Source organism: Salminus brasiliensis, chromosome 19 (genome assembly GCF_030463535.1).
Source record: "Salminus brasiliensis chromosome 19, fSalBra1.hap2, whole genome shotgun sequence".
Taxonomy (NCBI): Eukaryota; Metazoa; Chordata; class Actinopteri; order Characiformes; family Bryconidae; genus Salminus; species Salminus brasiliensis.
Window position 1 is genome coordinate 35,526,285 of NC_132896.1, and position 21,608 is coordinate 35,547,892.

A 21,608-nucleotide genomic window follows, 5' to 3' on the forward strand; every position below is an offset into this window, starting at 1 on the left:
GAATGTGCTGAACAATACCGGAATAACAGTGTAGGGTCCAGCCTTCAAAACAAATCACTTTCAGATTGGTGGCATTTCTGGCAGCAAAACCCAAAATTCAAAGCTTTGGACTCGAGGCCGGGAAATAAGCATGTAATGGGGTTGGCAGTGTACCAAAAAAAAATAATTAGAATATACTAAAATACAAACTTCTCAGGCAAATATGAAAAAAATGTTTCCTCAGAAATGCACACAATACCACACTGGTCATGTGGTCCTGAAAGAAGAACTCCTGTCTTTGTTTTTATGAAGCTTTTTGTTTTTGGAGAAGAAAGGAAGCATAAAGCTGCGTCTGACTGTGTGTGAACCAAACAGAAGCTCCAGGCTGGAGTAAAACTCAGCGTCTAATAAAACAGGATCCAGAAATACTTACTTTATTCTTCCACTGTTTGTGTGAAGAGCAGGAGCAGTGCCCATCACAGCAGAGCTCAGACAGTGCTTAGGCACGCCATCCCATAACCCTGATTCATCCCATACCCCTGATTCATCCCATATTCCTGATTCATCCCATATTCCTGATTCATCCCATAACCCTGATTCAGATCATATTCCTGATTTATCCCATAACCCTGATTCAGATCATATTCCTGATTCATCCCATAACCCTGATTCATCCCATAACCCTGATTCATCCCATAACCCTGATTCAGATCATATTCCTGATTCATCCCATACCCCTGATTCATCCCATAACCCTGATTCATCCCATAACCCTGATTCATCCCATATTCCTGATTCATCCCATAACCCTGATTCAGATTATATTCCTGATTTGACTCATAGCCCTGATTCAGATCATATTCCTGATTCATCCCATACCCCTGATTCATCCCATACCCCTGATTCATCCCATAACCCTGATTCATCCCATACCCCTGATTCATCACATAACCCTGATTCATCTCATAACCCTGATTCATCTCAAATCCCTGATTCATCTCAAATCCCTGATTCATCCCATAACCCTGATTCATCACATAACACTGATTCGACTCATATTCCTGATTTGACTTATAACTCTGATTCAGCTCGTAACCCTGATTCATTTTGTAATCCTGATTCATCCTATAAAGGGGTTCTTTAGATGATATCATAGAAGCAGTGAATGTGAATGTGAACCTGTTAAAAGTGTAAAGAACCTCCACATCATTAGATGATGAGATTCTTTACAAATTTTCTCTTTTATTTGCAAAAATGATTCTTTGGAGAAGCATAAGTGGTTCTTTTATGGAAAAGTTCAGAACCTTTGTGGCTCCTTTTTTAGGTCTGACTTTCAGTTGTGTGTCTCTGTGTGTGCGTGTGTGTATGTGTGTGTGTGTTGTTCCAGAGCTGTGTGCTGCAGAGTGCAGTCCCCACGGCGTGTGTGTGGGCGGTGTATGTCGCTGTGCTGAGGGCTGGTCAGGCCCTCGCTGTGAGCAGGCGGAGTGTGAACCACGCTGTGGGGAACACGGTGTGTGTCGCGATGGGAAGTGTGAGTGTGAGCAGGGCTGGACGGGGGAGCGCTGCAACATTGGTGAGTTAAACACTCCAGCAGGGAGTTAACCCTGAGAGCTCTGGAGGTCTCACTGTTATTTACATTCCATTTGCACTGCATAATTACCCATAATTACATAACCGCATAAAGCATGATCGCATAAATAATATATACATAAATGTAATATAACAACTTTACAGTAGAAGGAAACACCTTCTAAACTTTCCAAAGGAACGTTTCTATTGGTCTATTCATAATGAAATTCCGATAACTACTCTCAGACAAACACTGAGTCAGAAAATATGTGAAATTACAGCCTGGCTTTAGTATCACTGGTGAGAACTGAGAGTCCTAAGGATTAATAAGAGTAAATTGAGCTGATCACAGATCAGTGGTGTGCTCAGCTCCTACCAGCTGCAATTAGCATCATCCCTGGAGCCCAATTAGAGACAGCATGACAACAGGAGACTCCTCATATTACAGTTATACAGAGGCGGTCTGTACACTCTGTAAACACCACCACAGTGTGTATGATTAAGAGAGACAGACAGATGTAGATTTATAGTGAACTGTGTTTTACTTAAAGTTAATTACAGTCCCAGCCACAACACTCCCAGAACACTAACCTATCAACATGTTAGCTTTACAGATTTACAGATTACATTATATTATTGTACTTTACATTTCTTTTTTTGTTGTTTGTTTTACAGACACCCCATTTCAGCTTGTATAATATCATATAAAAGCACTGACCAGTAAAACAGTACTGCTTTTAATACCCTTAATTTCAGAAGAAACAATGAATGAGCTATATACATTGTGTCTATACAGTATACATCATTTGTGATAGATAGATAGAAAGATATACAGATAGATAGATAGATAGATAGATAGATAGATATACAGATAGATAGATAGATAGATAGATATACAGATAGATAGATAGATAGATAGATAGATAGATATACAGATAGATAGATAGATAGATAGATAGATAGATATACAGATAGATAGATAGATATACAGATAAATAGATCCAGTCAAGCCAGAAAGTCTTCACACCCCTCCTACCTTCACCGTTTATTACAGACTTATTGTACAATTGATTTTATAGTTTATTTTTGTCACAATTTATTTTTGCCTTTTGTTTCTAATGATATTGCTTGAGGTGTATTTGGAGTCTACCTGGTCGATTCAATTCATTGATTGGATATGATTGATGAGAATTTCCAACACCTGCCTATAAAAGGTCCCGCAGTTGACAGTGCATGTCAGAGCAAACTCTAAGCCGTGGGTTCAAAGGAATTATCTGCAGACCTCAGAAGCAGGATTGTGTCTGGAGAAGGGTGCAGAAAAAATGCTGCAGTTGTACAGATCCCAAAAAGCACAGTGGCGATCCTGGACCTGACCGCCCGCCCAAACCAAGTGACCGGGCAGGATGGCTTTGTCCAGAGAGGTGAACAGGAACCGAGGGTCCCTCTCACAGAGCTCCACAGTATCCTTGTGCAGATGGAAGAACCTTTCAGAAGAAGCTTTTTGGCTTTAATACCAAGCATCACGTCTGGAGGAAAACCAGGCACCGCTCATCACCTGGCTAATGCCATACAGTGAGTCGTGGTGGTAGCTTTATGATGTGGGGCTGTTTTTCAGCAGGGTAACCCAGGGTGACTAGTCCTGCTAGAGGGAAAGATGACCTCAGACTGGGTTGAAGGTTTACCTTTCAACATGCCAAGAGAACAAAGGAGTGTTTTCAGAGAGAGGCTGTGAATGTCCTTGAGTGGTCCAGCCAGAGCCCAGTCCTGAATCCAGTTAAACATCTTTGTACCAACGCTCCCCATTCAACCAAGATAACCCCCATAAAATAAAACTGCGTATTTTCTAAAAATAAGTTTAATCTATTGTAGAATATGTAGCATAATAAAGCCTGGAAAAGGTGAACAGGGTGTGCAGACTTTCTGTCTGGACTATAGATAGATAGACAAATGGATTGATTGATCGATTGATCAGTTGATTAAAAATGCTCGTTATGTTTTCTCTGCCTGTCCCTCAACCTCCCTCTCTCTCTCTTTGCCCTCCTCGTTTACATGTAGCTCACTTCCTGGACGGTAAAATCAAAGGTACTGTGTTCTCTTTAATCATCACTTTGCAAAATTACAATATTTTGTTCTTTTTCACGTTTTGTTCTCTGATGATTTGGAGATTGTTTCAGTAGCTGAATCTCGGGTTATCTGAGCTCTTCTGAAATGATTGTCATGCATAGAAGCTGTTTCTCGCCATTGACTTCCAGTATCCCTGCGCTCTCTATAATCTCCATTTTGAACAATCCAATGCAAATATCATGAAATGTCATATTTACTGAAGCAAGGTTAAGCCTGTGCATATAATCTGGCGCCTCTGGAGCAGGTGTGTGTTTGTGTATCTATACGCGTGCTTCCTGCTCCCGAACTGCACCTTCTTAATCCTTTGTTTTTTTTAATTTCCTGGATTGTCTCTTCATGATAGCAGACTGGATAGGATACAGAGGTAACGGTTGTGCTGGCCTGAGGAGAGCATGTGGCTCTATTCCCCCACCACTGCCCCCACTGCCCCCAAAGCATGACACTCATTGTCTATGCATACTGTCTATTACTGTCTTTTACTGTCTACTTACATGTGCGCAACTTTCTGATGGTTGGTTGTATGTAACCATTAGTCATCACGCAGTCATACATGCGTGCCCACGGATATGCAAATGAACATGCATAAATCTAAATAAATACATGCATGCATGCACACCCAGGCAGGTAGACTTTAATGTAAACACACAAACACTGAGTTTCCTGTTTATTAAGCCAGACTTTTTCACATTTTTGGAGAAATATTGTCTCTTATTGACATTTCCATGATCATGTATTTGACCCTTCCTGATTTATAATTTTTGTTTCAGATCCTTAAACAAAATGTACTATAAAACAGAGACAACCTGAGTAAACACTACATTAACTACGTTTTGAACTGATTATTTTATGTTTTTGAAGGAAAAATGTTATCTAAAACCAAATTTAGTGTATAAATGATATAAACTACACACACCCAGACTTACTGCCAGCCACATCCAGGAAGTCACAAAAGACCTCAGAGGAACCTCCAAGGAACCTCTAAGGAACTGCAGAATTTGCTGCCCTCAGATATGGTCAATATTTATGATTCTACCATAAGAAACTGTGATCGCCAAGGCTTTTAATAATAGGAACAACATACCAGCAGTCAAACATGGTGGTGGTAGTGTGATGATGTGGCGTTTCTTTGCTGCTTCCAGTTCCAGACAACTTGCCATAATTGATGGATTCTTGGATTTGGTTGTAACTTGAGGCTCAAGTGTAGTTGGGTTTTACGGCAAGACGCTGAGCTAAAGCACAAAACCAATTTTATCTCTGAATGGATCAAAGTGATAGAATTAAGGTTTTTGAGGGACCTTAAACAGACCTCCACTGGGGGAGAACTGAAGCAATTCTGCAAAGAGGACAGGGCCAGAATTCCTCTACAGTGATATGAAAGACTGACCTTCAGTTATGAAGGCATTTGAATGGATGTGTTGTTCTCCTTGACTTATATTACATTGCACATGAGGATCTGAACCCATTTATTGTGACACATATATAAAAGTGGAGATAATCAGAAGGGGTAGATACTTTCATGGTATTTAAATATGTAGGTGCGATTAATAACATTAGAATTACTGACTGTAGTCTATATTTCACTAGGACATACTAGACTTTATTGATGATTTGCATATGTTGAGACGTTTTGAGAAATTGAGCTCTTGAAATTTGTCAGTTTACGAATTGGTTTGATTGAGAAATGGTGACGATTTACAGATGGGGTCTGTAATAATACTCAGAAATAAATATTCCAGAATCAGCAATTAGCTAAAAAAAAACACTTACACATGCACACACACACACACACATGCACACAAATATGAACATCCAAACAACACACCACTGTCCGAGAGTTTCACTGTCTTGTGTTCTTCACTTTGTCTCTCTTATCTCCTGGTTCTGATGCAACATTGAACAGTTGCTAAGCTTCTTTAGTTTAGCAATTCCTTCCTCTGACTTCAGCTAGTCTCTGGTAAAGGAGATGAAAGCACTGGAGAAACCAGAAATGTCTGACCCAATCTTCCCTGTATTTGTTCTGTTACACTGAGTGAGCTGTGAATTCACATGGATTCAGATTGAATTTTATCTCCTTGGAAATGTTGAGCATCTGGATCAACTGAGAAATTGAAGCAGATGAGAAATCTATTCTCTAAACCATGTCAATTTCAGAGTGTAAATCTGTTGAAAAATCTGACCTGATAAAAAAGTGTTTATTTAATAATTGGGTGTTTTCAAAATTTTTATTTGCTGAGAAATTTAATTTATTAAAAATCATTTTAGAAATGGGTTCTGTGGGGAAATTGAATCTATTGAAAATTTGAGAAATTTTATATTTTGAGAAAGTAAGTCTATTAAGAATTTAATCTACTCACACATTAACTCCATTGAAACATTTTATTCTCTTAAGTCTATTGAGAAATTGGGTCTATTTTGAAATTGAATCATTTGAGAAAATTGCTTTATTAAGAAATTGAATCTTTTGAGAAGTTGTATCTGTTGAGACATTGGTGTTATTGAGAAAGTGTGTAAAGTGAGTTTATTGAGAATTTAAATCTATTGGTAAATTGAGACGGTTTCATGTGAAATTACAGCTTGTTTCCTATGTCCCATCTGATGTCTCTGAAATGTGAAGTTTCAGATGTTTGACTGACTGAGGCACATTCCCCATGTTGTCCCTTTATGTCTGAGATGTGAAGTGTGTTCTTTATTTGACCCCTATGTTGGGTCGCTGGTATTCTGGCGTGTGTGTGACTGCCGAATTTGTCCCGGTAGACAGCTGTCCTGGCCTGTGTAACAACAACGGCAGGTGTGTCCTGGACCAGAACGGCTGGCACTGCCTCTGCCAATCAGGATGGAGAGGGGCGGGGTGTGACGTTGCCATGGAAACCCTCTGCTCTGATGGCAAGGACAATGAGGGAGGTGAGAATTAGGCTGATTGTCTGGGGAATACGGTGCGAATGAATGTATCTTTATTCAGTACAACAATTTAGTTAAAACATCCTCATTTCTCTACAGCGTTCAGAAATCCCCGATGCCCTTCACACGAACCGAGCGATAGCAGATGTTTTTTCTTCTCTTAGAAAGTTACTAAGTTTTCTTAAACGCACACATTGCTTAAGAAACTATGTGACGAATGTTGGTTATTAGCAGTGTAAGGGTTAGGTTTTAAAAATGGATCTCATCACTGGGTAAACAAAAATGCCTTAAAGTCAATCACAAAACAGTCAGATCTGTAGACGTTCACCTGAGAGACCACCGATCATCTAATAGCTCTGATACAGACCATCCCACCATCCTCAACCAGCTGCTGTAGACGTGCTGCTCACACCAGTCTGAAACTGGAGACTAACTGGGCTAGGCTGGGATTAAGGGGCCAGGGTAAGGGTTAGATTTTTGGTTGAGGTTTAGGTTAGAGTGAGGGCCAAGATAAGGGTTAGGTTTTGGGCTGAGGTTAGGGTTAGGCTGTGGGTAAGGCTGGGTTAGGTTGTGGGTTGAGGTTAAGGTTAGGATTAGGATCAGGGTTAGGGTTAGGTTGTGGGTTGAGGTTAGGATTAGGATCAGGGTTAGGGTTAGGTTGTGGGTTACGGTTGAGGTTAAGGTTAGGATTAGTATCAGGGTTAGGATTAGGATCAGGGTTAGGGTGTGGGTTAAGGTTGAGGTTAGGATCAGGATCAGGGTTAGGGTGTGGGTTAAGGTTAAGGTTAGGATCAGGGTTAGGGTTAGGTTGTGGGTTAAGGTTGAGGTTAGGATTAGGATCAGGGTTAGGGTTAGGTTGTGGGTTAAGGTTGAGGTTAGGATTAGGATCAGGGTTAGGGTTAGGTTGTGGGTTAAGGTTGAGGTTAGGATTAGGATCAGGGTTAGGGTTAGGTTGTGGGTTAAGGTTGAGGTTAGGATTAGGATCAGGGTTAGGGTTAGGGTGTGGGTTAAGGTTGAGGTTAGGATTAGGATCAGGGTTAGGGTTAGGGTGTGGGTTAGGCTGGGTGAGGATATTAAGTCTACTTGATGTAACAGATGAACAGTAAATCTACTGAATGTCAGTAAATCATCAACAGAACATCTTCAGGATCTTTAACTCAGTGGATCCAGATGTTTCACTGCTGCTGCTGCACTGATCTGTTGTTGATGTTACTGATCCTCTGTTAAGAGTTTATTCAGTATCTATAAATGGACCTCTCCAAATAAAGTGTTACCAAAAAATATAATATAATAAAATGTAAAACGTGTAGAGCAAGTAGAGACAAAACCCAACTAATAAAGCTAAGAACTGATAGAAATACTTAAAATAAATGCACAAAATCAAATCAGTGGTAGTAGTTAAGACAGATGATTCAGTTTTGTCACTGGGTAAATACACTCAAGGGTATGTCTTCAGTATCTTTGATTAATGAAGTTAATTTGACAAATATTCCTTTGCAGTTGTTTTCTAGTTGCATTGCCCCCAAACACTAAATCTGGCTCCATGCCTTTTGTTTATTTTTCTATTAATATGAATATTATTCCTCTTTCCCCTGAGAGAGTGAATGTAGTAAACCATTATGGTACACAATTGTACCTTATAAACTATGTTGTACGTTTAAGGGTACATTTATATTGTTCATACCGTTGGGAACAAACATATACCTGTACATTACCTTTTTTTATGGCAGTGTACACGAAGCAGCTTTCACATTTCGACTCCTTAACGACCTCATAATTCAGAGAATCTGGTGTCAGTCAGAGGGGAAATGTGTGCAGAACCAAATAAACAGGTGTGGAACATTTTTCTTCAGCATAGTTTCTCAAAACGCTGTTTATTTTCCCACAGAGAAAAACAAAGCTTAGCCCTGGCGCTGCTTGTATAGGCATGGAACTTCAGAGCTGTATTATTTTGAAGCCTGAACTCGGAGCTCAGAGCGCTCGGGTGTAACTGCACATTATTATAGTGCTTTCCTGCTCTTTCTACAGATGGCCTGCTGGACTGTATGGACCCAGACTGTTGTCTTCAGAGTTCCTGTCAGGATCAGCCCTACTGCAAAGGAGCACCAGACCCCACCACAACCCCACAAATCACACAAACCTCCTCCTCCACCCCACTGACCTTGGCCTTCTATCAGCGGGTCAGCTTCCTTGTGGCTCCTGGAGGAACCCACCGGATTCCTGGAGAAAACCCGTACAACAGCAGGTCAGGAGCTCCGCTTTGAGCTTGATGGAGAGATACAGTGCAGTTTTCATGGTTTCACTAGTGATCTAAAATATAGAAAATAGTGGAAAATAAACAAAAAGTCAGATGTGATGCTGTAGAACTGTGTATTTGGAATTTGGACCCAATATCAGTACACACGTCCAGTTCGACACTGTTATCTGTAACATTCCTCAAATTCTACCGTTTGAAACAAACACCTTTATTATTAAGAGTGTACGACTATTTCTATGGTCTGGAATTAGTTGGGCCTAGTCTAAGCAGATTATGCAGATTATAAGGGTCACATTTAGTGGCACATGCCAACCGGTCAGTTATCCACCTTTCTAGAATAGCCAGCACTATTTCCCAAAAGAGCCTGGTTCTGAGGAAAGTTTTAAAGAACTGTTGGGGTTGGAATCTGTGTGGTGATTAAGTGCTCTTGTGAATCGATGCTGACTGATATTGTATTTGGTTTCTTTCACCAAGAAACTTTTTTTATCTTTTCTGAAGAACATCTCCATTTCTTTTCTCTCAGTCGTGATTGAAGTGTTTTTTGTTCTATCTGTGCTTTTCTTCTACCTGCACTGGTGACCTTGACGCTGTTTGATGTTGCAGCGCCAACGAACGCAGGCGTCCCCGCGGGTGCCGGATCTGTAGGGGGGGGGAGAGAAACGTATCTGTGTCTGAACAGCACAAACAACACTGCTTTTTCGCTGCTCCCGGATTCCGAGATAGTCTTTCAGTACACATCAAGTTCAGCTTCATATTTGTAAAGAAGGGAAGGGCGGCTGTGTGGTCAGATGGCAGGGTCCGGTGCCAGCCTTGGTAGTGCTGCCTCATTCAAGAGGAATGCCTCTGTTTAAAACCTACAACTTGACAACTGGAGTGGCTAAAAACGATGAAGAAATGACCCGTCCATGTTCCACCTTAACAATGCAAGAAGAAGAACATCCAGCAGCTCTCAGCATAGCTTCTCTGTTTGGATCATTTAGAGTATAAATGAAGCTCAGCAGCTCCAGAGTGAGAGGAGCTGGACCAACACACCACACTCAACTCAACCCAGAGAAGAAATTAGGAGATACGTTACATGGACAAAAGTATTTGGACAAATGTGTTATAAAGTCAGGATGTTGGGTGATGATCACCACCCCACCTCATCTCCAACTCATCAACTCATCCCAAAAGTATTGGATGGAGCTCCACCACCATTCCAGAGAACACTGCTCCACAACTCCACAGCTGAATGCTGGGGGGCTTTATACCTAGATTTATATTGATCTGCTGCAGAGAGTCCTATTCTATTGGCAGTACTTTCCTTTGCACATCTGTGTTAGCAATGGGTGCACCTTAAAGTAGCTGAATGCATTCATGAAAAGTGGTGTCCACAAACATTTGGACATCTAGTGTTTACTATAGCATGGCTGACGTTATGCAAATGTATTTCCAATAATCAGAGAAACCGAACTACACCTGGTCAGTTTCAGCAGAGTGACCTTCTGGAAGGCCTTCTAAAGTATTGGCAAGAATTTCTCATTACTTTCAACATGATTTCTGCTGACCTTCAGTGAATCTTATCTAAACTCACAAGTTTGTGGGCGGAGCCTGGAGAAGTCAAGTGAAAGGGTTCTGAAAAGTTTCCCAGAAAGTGACCTCGCCCTGGCCGTCCGTCTGCAGAAATGGTTGAAGTAAAATTAGTGGGCAGTGCTGAGCTTCTGATTAAGCCCTGATGAGGAAGCATGTTCTCCATCAGGCTGCTCCTGTTGTTCACACACTCAGAAATTATCCTGCAATTAACCCGCGGCTGAAAGATTGTAGGTCGGCTGCTAAATGGCACTTGGTGGAATAATTTGTGTTGTAATTGTCCCTGTTCAGAGTGTCCAACCAGTCAACTCTCGCAGAGGGCATGTGGACAAGAGAGGACAGAAAAGTCAAGTTTCATTCTGATGAGAGTCTGAAGAGGCTTAACTGAGTCAAACTGAGATCAAACCTGAACTTGTTAGTTAATCTTCCTGCTCTTATTTAACACAATGTATCATCTCATTCATCTCACTGAGGGCTCTGAGTTTACCTGATCAGTCCTGAAGGTGATCTGACAGAGTCGGACACTCACAGCTGTTTATTCAGTCTGAGTCAGAAACTCTCCTTCTGATCAACAAACACATGAACAGGAAGATCAGTCTCACCCCACTGCGTTTATCCTTCCTCTGATTGGACAGAACAGTAATGAGCTCTTACTGATCCAAACTGCGCTCTGACTGAGCTCCCACTGCTTCAGGACAAAACACAGCGCATCCAACAAGAACCAAAGCCTCCTCCATCTTTTCTACAGCAGTGAAAACATGGAGGCTCACAGAAAGCTCTGCTGATGGAGTCTACACCCTCAGCTACTTCACTGTGTGCAGTGTGAACACACACCACCCTCACTCCTCTGGAGGAGCGTTTACACCAGTACACACACACCCCACCAGTACAGTTACACCAGTACACACACACTCAACCAGTACAGTTACACCAGTACACACACACACCACCAGTACAGTTACACCAGTACACACACACCCCACCAGTACAGTTACACCAGTACACACACACTCTCAACCAGTACAGTTACACCAGTACACACACACTCTCAACCAGTACAGTTACACCAGTACACACACACTCAACCAGTACAGTTACACCAGTACACACACACTCAACCAGTACAGTGACACCAGTACATACACACACTTAACCAGTTCCAGTCCACCAGTGGGATGCCCATTAGGGAAACGCTTGTGGTTCGTGCAGTTTACGTGATGTTAATTGGTGGGCATACGCTTCCGTTACTTAGCTACATTAGCCTTCAGGGTAAAACTGAAGAAGAGGCAGACCCTGTTGTAGTGAATTGATTACATTGTAGAAATGTGGAACTTCTATAATTCTGTATGTTTTTCTGAACTATCGCTTTAAAAGTGTGGTTTCTGTGCAGAACATCTGCCTGTACTGCTGCAGCCTGTGTTTCTGGGTTGTGTTTAAGCTGACAGATGTTAAGCAGCTTGCAGGCCTTGAGGAAAGGATTAGCACTGTCTTTGTTCCCGGGAATGTTTGTTTACTCGGAGTGTTTTTGTTTGTTTCTCAGCCTGGTGTCGGTGGTGAGAGGTCAGGTGGTGACTGAAGATGGAACGCCGCTAATCGGAGTGAACGTGTCACTGCTGCATTTCCCACAACATGGCTACACCATCACCAGACAGGACGGCATGTATGTGTACATCTGAATACACACACACACACACACAGCAGTAACTTGTTGTTTTTGTAAATGAAAGCCTTCTCAGTAGTGTTTGTTTTTATATTGTTATTTTAACATATTACATATTAATATTAGAATATTTATATGTGAGGGGTGGGCCTTTGGTGTATGGGCAGTGGTTTGTGAATGGTGGGGGGGATTGAGCAGAGCAACATGACCCTATTGGCTCCATGCTGCCTAATGCCAGGTGTGGGCTAGAGGGGTATAAAGCCCCCCAGCATTGAGGAGCTGTGGAGCAGTGGAGGAACTGTGTTCTCTGGAATGATGGTGGAGGAGGTGGGGTGGTGATCATCATCCAACATCCTGACCTCAGTAAAGCTCTTGTTGCTAAATGCATTTAAAACTCCAACAAAAGCAGGATAAATAATTTGTAATACCAATGAATGAGCAAGTGTCCAAATACTTTTGTCTGTGTCGTGTATATATTTCCTGTTTCAGAGCTTTTCTTGTGACAACATGAACACACACATTCTCACAGCTTAATTTTCAGCTCTATCATATAAGTGATGACCTTATTAATGTGGTCTCAGCTTTCTAGTGCACACACACACACACACACACACACACACATAGATGAACATCCCATGCAAATATCAGCCCTGTGGCCACCATTCAGATTTGTCTCGAAAACATGCATTAAAGCAGGAGGGTGAATCAATCAGTCAGAGTTTAGCTGCCAGCGCTATGTGTGTGTGTGAGTGAGTTTGTGTGTGTGTGTGTGTGTGAGGGGACAGAGTGACCTTGCTGTGTCTTTACAGCAGACCCTTTAGTCATTATCCAACATGACCAACCATCATACACACCAGCAGACAGTGAAATTTGTCTCCCAAGGGGTGTGTGTGGGTGTGTGTGTGTGTGTGTCCGTAGGGACCGGACGTCATAGTGGCAACTCTAAAAAAAAAAAAACTCACTGCACATTTGGATGTAAGCAGAGAGAAAATTAAGAGGTAGCGGTGGTCCTCTGGAGTGGTGTGTGTGTGTGTGTGTGTGTGTGTGTGTGTGTGTGTGTGTGTGTGTGTGTGTGCATGTCCAGGCTTATCAGATACTGGCATAAACCACCTCAACATGCCGCAGGTGAGCACAGGGAAGCTGAGGCAGAGGCTGAGATAATCCCACTTGCTCACTGCAGCTGCGTGTGTGTGTGTGTGTGTGTTTGTGTGTTTGTGGCTGGGGGGGGGGGGGGGGGCATTATTGTATTGCTTTACCTTGTGAGGACCAAATGTCCACATAATGATAGAACAGCTTGCAATATTAGCATTTCTGTGTGTGTGTGTGTGTGTGTCTGTTGACTGCATAACCATAAATGATTAAATTACAGTTGGGACTTACACTATATGTCCAAATGTTTGTGGACATCCCTCCTAATGAATGTATTCAGCTACTGTAAGCTGCACCCATTGCTGACACAGATGCACATACAGCTTATCTAGTCCCTGTAGAGAAGAAGTACTGCCAATAGAATAGGACTCTCTGGAGAAGATCAACATCATGACCCTATTGGCTCCATGCTGCCTAATAATGCCAGGCGTGGACTAGAGGGGTATAAAGCCCCCCAGCATTGAGGAGCTGTGGAGCAGTGGAGGAACTGTGTTCTCTGGAATGATGGTTGGGATGAGTTGGTGATGATGAGGTGGGGTGGTGATCATCAACCATCCTGACCTCACTAACGCTCTTGTCTCTAAATGCAATCAAATTCTCACAGCAATGCTCCTCCAAAATTCTGTAGAAAGTATGTGTGTGTGTGTGTGTGTGTGTGTGTGTTTACATAAAACTAAAAAGTTTTGTTGTGTGTTAAACAAAAAAGGATATAAGAAGCATAGTAGCTTAATGTGTGTGTGTGTGTGTGTGTGTGTGTATCCCTGTGGATATGGCAGCCAGAGGCTTATATGGAGCAGCACTTCAAAGGGACGCCCCCCCTCCTTTATATCCAAACCCACGGCTCTCCCCAATGCTACGCTAATTAGCGCAGGTCCTCCGCTAACCGCTAGCATATGAGCTCTCCTCAAATCCCTGTTTAAAAACTTACATCACATCTCTACCTCCTCGCCCGGCTAACGCTGCGGCGGCCAAGTGTGCTAGTGCTGGATGAAAGCGAGCGGAGAGCGAAGCCCGCTGATCCTCTCAGTGAAGATAAAGACTCTGCTGTTATTTTCTTCCAGTTCCGTGTTTTTATTATTAGCTTAGATTCACACATGAATCCGACCTTATTTTTGTGCCGGAGCCGAGCATGTGGGATACGCTGTTATTAGCGGAGCTGTGTGATGAGGCTAACAAAGCGTGTAATTTGCAGAGGAGATGCACAAATTGGCAGCTTAATAACAGAAAACTCTCCTAATGCGGCTAGCCTTCAAATGCCCTCTGCTCTGGCTCGGCTGCAAAATGAAAAGTTTGGCAGTCCTAATCTGTTTGAATAGCTCAGACAATTTCCCCATTTTGCTCAACCGTACACTTTGCGCATGATACTGATGATCGTTCTTGCGTACTATCCGAAAGCGAGCGTTTAAGGCCTAATAAGTGAAACTGAAGTGTTAGGAATTGACGTTTTCTCTGCCTGAATTTTTGCTTTTTCAGTTTCCTGCTGAAGCTACGAGGCTATTGTGGAAAAACGGAAATAGTAAAAAGTCCATTAACAGAGTCTGAAGGTCCGTACTTTAACGTCCGACCTTTACTTTTAAGCAATAGTACCTGAGAGGGAGTGCTATAACCTGAGACATTGCCACTGGCGCCCTGCAGTCGCCCTGCAGTTAACGGGAACACATGACCCCAGTAGCCGTTTTCTCTTGCTTTTAGACGACAGAAACAAAGTAAATCAGAGAAGCCCTGAATTTCGTCCTGATTATGCTTTAATACCGTCAGATCCTTCCGCCAAAAAGTAGTTCCACAATTAAGGACAATTACAGAACAGCAGGGCCGGTTAAGGTACCGGTTCAGCTCACCTTTATAACCATGCGGCTCATCTTTTATCAGTGATTCTAATCATGGTTTTGAACCATAATCTGACAGTAATCTGCTCTCTCCCATTCACAGACGTTCTGAGTCCGCGGAGTGATTCTGTCCTTCTGTGATGAAAGGCTCGTTTTCTGCCTGCAGGTTTGATCTGTTAGTGAACGGTGGAGCATCGCTGACGCTGAGGTTTGTCCGGCCTCCATTTCCGGCCGTCCACCGGACTGTATGGTTGCCATGGAGAGTGTTTTATGTGATGGACATGCTGGTGATGAGGAGGGAGGAACGGGAAACACCCACATGTGAGCTCAATGGCCTTGTGAGACCCGCTCCCCAAATTACAGCATCACCACTATCGACCTACTATAGCTCCGCCCCAGAGGCAAACCCTATCATACCTGAGACTCAGGTGAGATTCGTCAAAACGTACACTTATCTCTTTATTAACAGCTCCATTATTATTATTATTATTATTGTTATTATTATTATTATTATTATTAATAATAATAATAATAATACCAATCACATCCACTGTTTTCTTCTCTCTAGGTCCTTCATGAGCAGATTTCCATCCCTGGCAGTGACCTAAGCCTGGTCTACCTCAGCTCACGGGCATCTGCTTATAAGCCTGTCCTAAAAGTGGTCATGATGGGGTCCAGTGTGCCCTTCGGCCTGGCCAGGGTGCACCTGATGGTGGCTGTGGAGGGCAGAATGTTCCAGAAGCAGTTTCCGGCTTCCCCCAGGCTTTCCTTCACATTTATCTGGGATAAAACAGACGCTTATGGTCAGAGGGTGTATGGCCTGGCCGAGGCTGTGGGTAAGCAGTGAGATTTGAATTGAAATGTGGGCTCCTTTAGTCTCTTCACTGCAATGAGGAAAACAGCATTCGTGCAGCAGTAGTGGAACCCTATTTGCTGCTAGTAAAACAAGTGTGTGTATATATACAACAGGTTTTCCTTCATACACTCTAAGCTAGTGTTTCTAAATAGTACTGAACCATCAACACCCCTGCACTATTTATATATTAATTTACAAATATATTCAAATACATTACAAAACATATTCATATACAAATAAAACATTTAAGCATCCAAATGATGTTTGAGTTTTCATGCTTCAATTTGGAACCATTGCCTTTACTAAAGAACCCTTGAAGAGCAGGTGCAGGGTGTGGTTGTTCACATCACCCTAAATTAATAATTTTTTAAAATCTGCAATTTTACAAACAATTGTGTTTCCTTGTAGTAAATATGCAGATATATCACTTTAAATGTGATATAAGCATGACATTATCTGTTTACATACACAATAATTAATAATATTAAAATAAGAGGCAACCGTTCCTTCACAGACCACATAAGTCCAGAACTTGAATTATATTCATTTCCTACAGCTTATATTTTAAAATATTACTAGTGTGTAGCACATTAGTCCGCTCCCCTGTTAGACTATCAGACTTAGCAGACTTAGCCTGGCCTTCAGTTTCGCTGCTTATTGTTTAAAATCCCCAGTAGAAATAAGAGAGCAATAATTCAGGCCCTGTTAGACACAGATAGATAGTGGTGTTGTTGTCTGTGTGTTTGTTTAAGCTCCACCTGGCCTTTAGTGCGTGAGCTGACACTGCACAGGGTTAAAGTAATAAATAATAGCTCTAAAGGCCACCTGTTTGGTGCTGACTGTTTGCATGTATAATTAGTCTGCAAATGAAGCTGAGCTGGAAGCAGAAGGGCTGTAGAAGGTCGGAGGGTCATTGTGGAAAATCTCACTGCAGGAAGAACGAGGATCCTGCTGAGGAACATCTCTAACAACCAGCCTCTGGCTAATTTGACATTAATGCAGAACCGGTCAGTCAGGAGAGCATTATTATTATTATTATTATTATTTTCCAGAAGGTTGGGAGGAGCTAGAGGCAGGAACCTGGTGAGAATCTGATTGGCCCCTGCAACGCCCCTCAGTTTCTATTACAATACCTGTGTTTATGTGTAGAGCCCTTTAACTACACACAGAACCATTAAGGTATGAGTGATTGGTTCTTTAAATTATCATGGTTCTGTATGAACTAGTGCTTTTAGTAAAGAACCCTTCAAGAACCCTTTTATATGAATCATAAAACTCTAAACTCCAGCGTAGATTTTAAACTCTAGACTCCACTCTACTTCCAACTTAGCTACTAAATTTCCGCCTAGATTCTAAAGTCCAGCTCTGGCTTAGACTCTTCATTGTAGACTCTTATCTCCAGACTTTGACTTTGAACACCAGCTTAGACTATAAACTCCAACCTAAACCCTAAAGTCTAGAATGCAAACTCTAGACTCAACCCCCAGGCCTAGACTAGATTATTAACTCCTGGCTTTAAAACTATGGCTTAGACTCTAAACTCCAATCTAGACTCCTAATCCCAGCATAGACTCTAGTTCTGCTTATTCAGGCGACTGTAACGGATCACTCTTCTTGTTTTTGGACAGTGTCTGTAGGGTTCGAGTACGAGTCGTGTCTGAGTGTGGTGCTGTGGGAGAAACGGAGCTCCAGGCTGCAGGGCTACGAGCTGGAGGCGTCCAGCATGGGTGGCTGGACACTGGAAAAACATCACATCCTGGACCTGCAGAACGGTGAGAGCATCGCTTATTACCTCACCTGAACAGAATCAAATATGGATCAGCACCTCCTTTGTTCTATTTTTTTTTTTCATTGTAGCCTCCGCTGTTTTGATAGAGATGACAGACACACGGTAACCCCAGGAAGTAGTGATGCGTTGAATTTACTTAAATATAAACATCATTTCTACATGATGTATATAGGTTGGAGGGTATCCGAAGGGGGTGCAATTCATTTAACAAGTACAATAATATTTCCCAGTAGATAGGGAGTAAAATCTCCCTATCATAGAGAAAATGCTGTAAAAGCAGCGTGTCTATAGAATCCTCTACATTTTAGCCACAAGATACCACAGCAACCCTGAATACCTCAGAAACACTGGATACCACAGCAACCCTGAATACCTCAGAAACACTGAATACCTCAGAAACACTGGATACCTCAAACACTGGATACCACAGCAACCCTGAATACCTCAGAAACACTGGATACCACAGCAACCCTGAATACCTCAGAAACACTGGATACCACAGCAACCCTGAATACCTCAGAAACACTGGATACCACAGCAACACTGAATACCTCAGAAACACTGGATACCTCAAACACTGGATACCACAGCAACCCTGAATACCTCAGAAACCCTGGATACCACAGCAACCCTGAATACCTCAGAAATACTAGATACCACAGCAACCCTGAATACCTCAGAAATACTGGATACCACAGCAACCCTGAATACCTCAGAAATACTGGATACCACAGAAACACACTGGATGGACACTGTTGGTCAGTAAAGTTATTGAGATGTTGGGTAGAAGAGCACAGGTCTGGGTGCTGATCTTCTCTGTGAACTCCAGACACTGTATGGATGTGTTGAGTCCCACCAGCAGCTCAGCTGATCTGCTGTGATTAAGCACTGAATAGAGGATAGTTGGAGACTGGGGATACTGGTGTTCCTCCAGGAAGGCACTGGGAATGTTAAATCTCTCTCTCTCTCTCTCTCTCACACACACACACACACACTACAATCAGACTGGACTGTTTATCTGTTTATTTGTATTTATTCTGATGTTGTTTTGAACCAAAATAAGCACTTAGCGTCCTGACAAACAGCTTCACCGGCCATTTTCTCAGACTTCTGCACAGGGAATTAGGATGGCCTGCAGTCTGGCTGGTTCCACGCCTGCTTCTCCCATGGCCTCATTTGCATATGATAGGACCCAGCGTGATGGGGCTCATGACTCAGAGTAATGGCCACTTAAATGAAGTTCATTAACGCGACACGCAAAGTCAAAAGTATTTTCACGAGCATTTGGATGATGTGGATCGATGCACTTTGCTTAGTTCTGAAGAGCAGAGTGCTGACAGAGATAAATCCCCTCACGCTTCCACCAGCCCGGTACAGCCTCACCGCACGCTAACTGGAAACCTACTGAGTTAATGTTGTCATTGTGCTCTACATTTAATTTCACTACAGAATCATTTCAAATCGAACCCCATAGTTACATAATTAATTGCATGATTACATTTGCATTTAAATTACATTCTGTATGGACAGGTGTGAGTCTGCGCTTCTGACTTCTTTTTGTTTGTATATATAATCTACACATCTGAATTAATTAAAAGCTCATATCCTGCATTTTCCTGTATTTGACTTGTATGGGATGTAAAGTTGTATGGGTTTCTCTAACAAAAACAGTCTACTAAAATCTACTATTTGAGTTACTTTGCCTTTAACACTAATATATGTAAATCAGCTTTGCTCTGATTCGCAGCCCTGTACTGTGAATTGTTTAAGAAACAGGGCTGGAAAACTCCTTGTAGTCCTGCATGAATGGTCAAGACATGTTTCGGGCCTATGGCTCAGCGGTACAAAAATCTGGAGAAGGAAGACTGAAGCCTACTCTATAAAGAACACCCGGCCTGCAGTGACGCATGACAGGGGCTCAGTGATGCTCTGGGGCTGCTTTGCTTCCTTTGGCTCTGGAAACCTGCAGCCTGTGGAAGGGCAGGATGTATTTTATCAAGTATCTGGAAATCTTCTGTGCCTTCTGTGGCCTTCTGTGAGGAAACTCAAGCTTGGGCATCATTGGACCTTTCAACAGGACAATGACCCTTAACCTCTACCAAGGCTTGGTTTTAGAAGAAGTCCTGGAAGATTCTGGAGTGGTCGTCACAGTCGCCTGACTTGAACCTACTACTTTTGTTGGGAAGTGAAGAAGGCAGCTGAAGCAGCAGCAGCAAACCCGAGAGTATTAGTGAACTGGAGGACTCTGCTCAGGAGGAATGGGCTAAGGTTCCTCAGGAACGCTGCCGGCAGCTGGTGTCTAGCTGTGCATCAGGTTTGCAACAGATAAGAACAACAGAAGATTCTACTAAGTTCTAAAGATGCTGGTGATGAAGGGGTTAATAATTCAGAGACTGCAGTCCTCGTTAAAAGTTGGTATTATGTGCTAAATTTGTTCTCTTTTTGTCCTGTTTGATTGGTTTATTGCAAATAGTTTATAAATGTTGCTGGGGGGGGGGGTGAATAATTTTAGGCTTTGTTAGGTCACCCTCATCTTTTTGATCTATGGTGGTGAAGTGAACAGTTGGAATCAGATCCTAAAAGCTGTTATTTACCAAAATTAGATTTTGAAAGTGCCAGAGAGAGAGAGAGTGATTGAATAGAGAGATAGATATGGGGTGTGTTGCATATGTCCAGGAAAGTACAGCAGCAGGACAGGATTAGATTGGCTCTAAAGGTGCTATTGTCTGTGGTGTGTCTGAGCAGTGTTGTCTGGCTTACCTTTCCTGGCCGCCGCTTTACACACATGTTAAGCCTCTTTTAGCTTCCTGGCCTGATTCCAGCTGGCCCTGCGATCTCCGCACCCTTTAATCTGCCGACCTGCCAGAAAAAAGATGGTCATGCCCGGCCGCTTAGCCATCTTTCGCAGCTTTGGGCACTTTATCCTCTCTAAGCGCCGATCCCATCTAATAAGGCCTGTTCCCATTTTACACCTGTAGAGCAGCTGTGGATTAATCTAAACGATCAACATTATTCCACTGCCCACACTCTCTCTCTCACACTCACACATACACACACTCACTCACACACACTCACGGGCACTTTAGTTATTAGATACCTCCATGCTGGACCTTGGGCATTTTTTTGTGCATTATGAATGACATCATTTGACCCCTCAGTGAGGGAAGAAGAATGTCCTCATGTATATTTAATATTCGTTATAATATTTATGATCTTTTTTTATCAAATTTAAAACCTATATTGAGGTTTTAATGCATGTGTCTATACCATATTCTTTCATCTTTCTTATTATGATTTTATTTTAAGGTCCTGAACAGGGTTGTAGGATATGAGTTTGTTGGAATACTACAATGAATGAATGTTTTCTGTCTTGTCTGGGTCTCAGGATAAAGAGGACTCGTCACGTTTTTGCGAGACCAGTCGAGTGCAAGGTCTTCTTTACTTTTTTTTTGTTTTCCCTTTTATGTTGTAAGGATCACAGCTGTGTACAGCAAAATCATCCCCAGCTTTTCAGTGCTGTTTTCTTGGTCTTGACTTGGACGTGGACTTCTAAAAAGTCTTTGTCTCATCTCAGTATTAAGTACTACAGAGTCTTCGCTTTGAGCCCACTAATACACAGTCCTGGTCTTGACTTGGACTTGACTACTTAAAAGATTTGGTCTAAACTGAGACTTGAATACTGGTATTGACTGTTGAGTCCTATAGTACAAAGTCTTGGTCTTGACTCTGACTCCTGTAACACAAACACTTGGTCTTGACCTGTCCTCTAATCTACTAATGAAATGTCTTGGTCTTGACTTAAGTACTACAAAGTGTTGGTCTTGACTCAGATTCAGCACTTCAAGCCTTGATCTTGATTTGGACTTGACTCCCACAAAGTCTTAGTCTTAACCTGGGTCTTAACACTAATTCAAAATCTTGTCCTACAAGGC

At 42.3% G+C, this 21,608-nt stretch overlaps 1 protein-coding gene across 2 annotated transcripts in view; it reads left to right on the plus strand.

The window, feature by feature from the left end:
* Nucleotides 1-21,608, plus strand: part of LOC140540562 (teneurin-3) — a 192,860-nt gene that overhangs the window by 145,965 nt on the left and 25,287 nt on the right. The window contains exons 12-20 of one of the 2 annotated variants that reach the window (XM_072662912.1): nt 1,367-1,552; nt 3,604-3,630; nt 4,019-4,036; nt 6,427-6,573; nt 8,599-8,815; nt 11,937-12,056; nt 15,198-15,459; nt 15,600-15,867; nt 17,516-17,659. In XM_072662912.1, coding sequence (XP_072519013.1) covers nt 1,367-1,552; nt 3,604-3,630; nt 4,019-4,036; nt 6,427-6,573; nt 8,599-8,815; nt 11,937-12,056; nt 15,198-15,459; nt 15,600-15,867; nt 17,516-17,659 — 1,389 coding nt within the window. The remainder of the gene's footprint in view (nt 1-1,366; nt 1,553-3,603; nt 3,631-4,018; nt 4,037-6,426; nt 6,574-8,598; nt 8,816-11,936; nt 12,057-15,197; nt 15,460-15,599; nt 15,868-17,515; nt 17,660-21,608) is intronic. The other variant, XM_072662913.1, reaches the window with a different exon arrangement.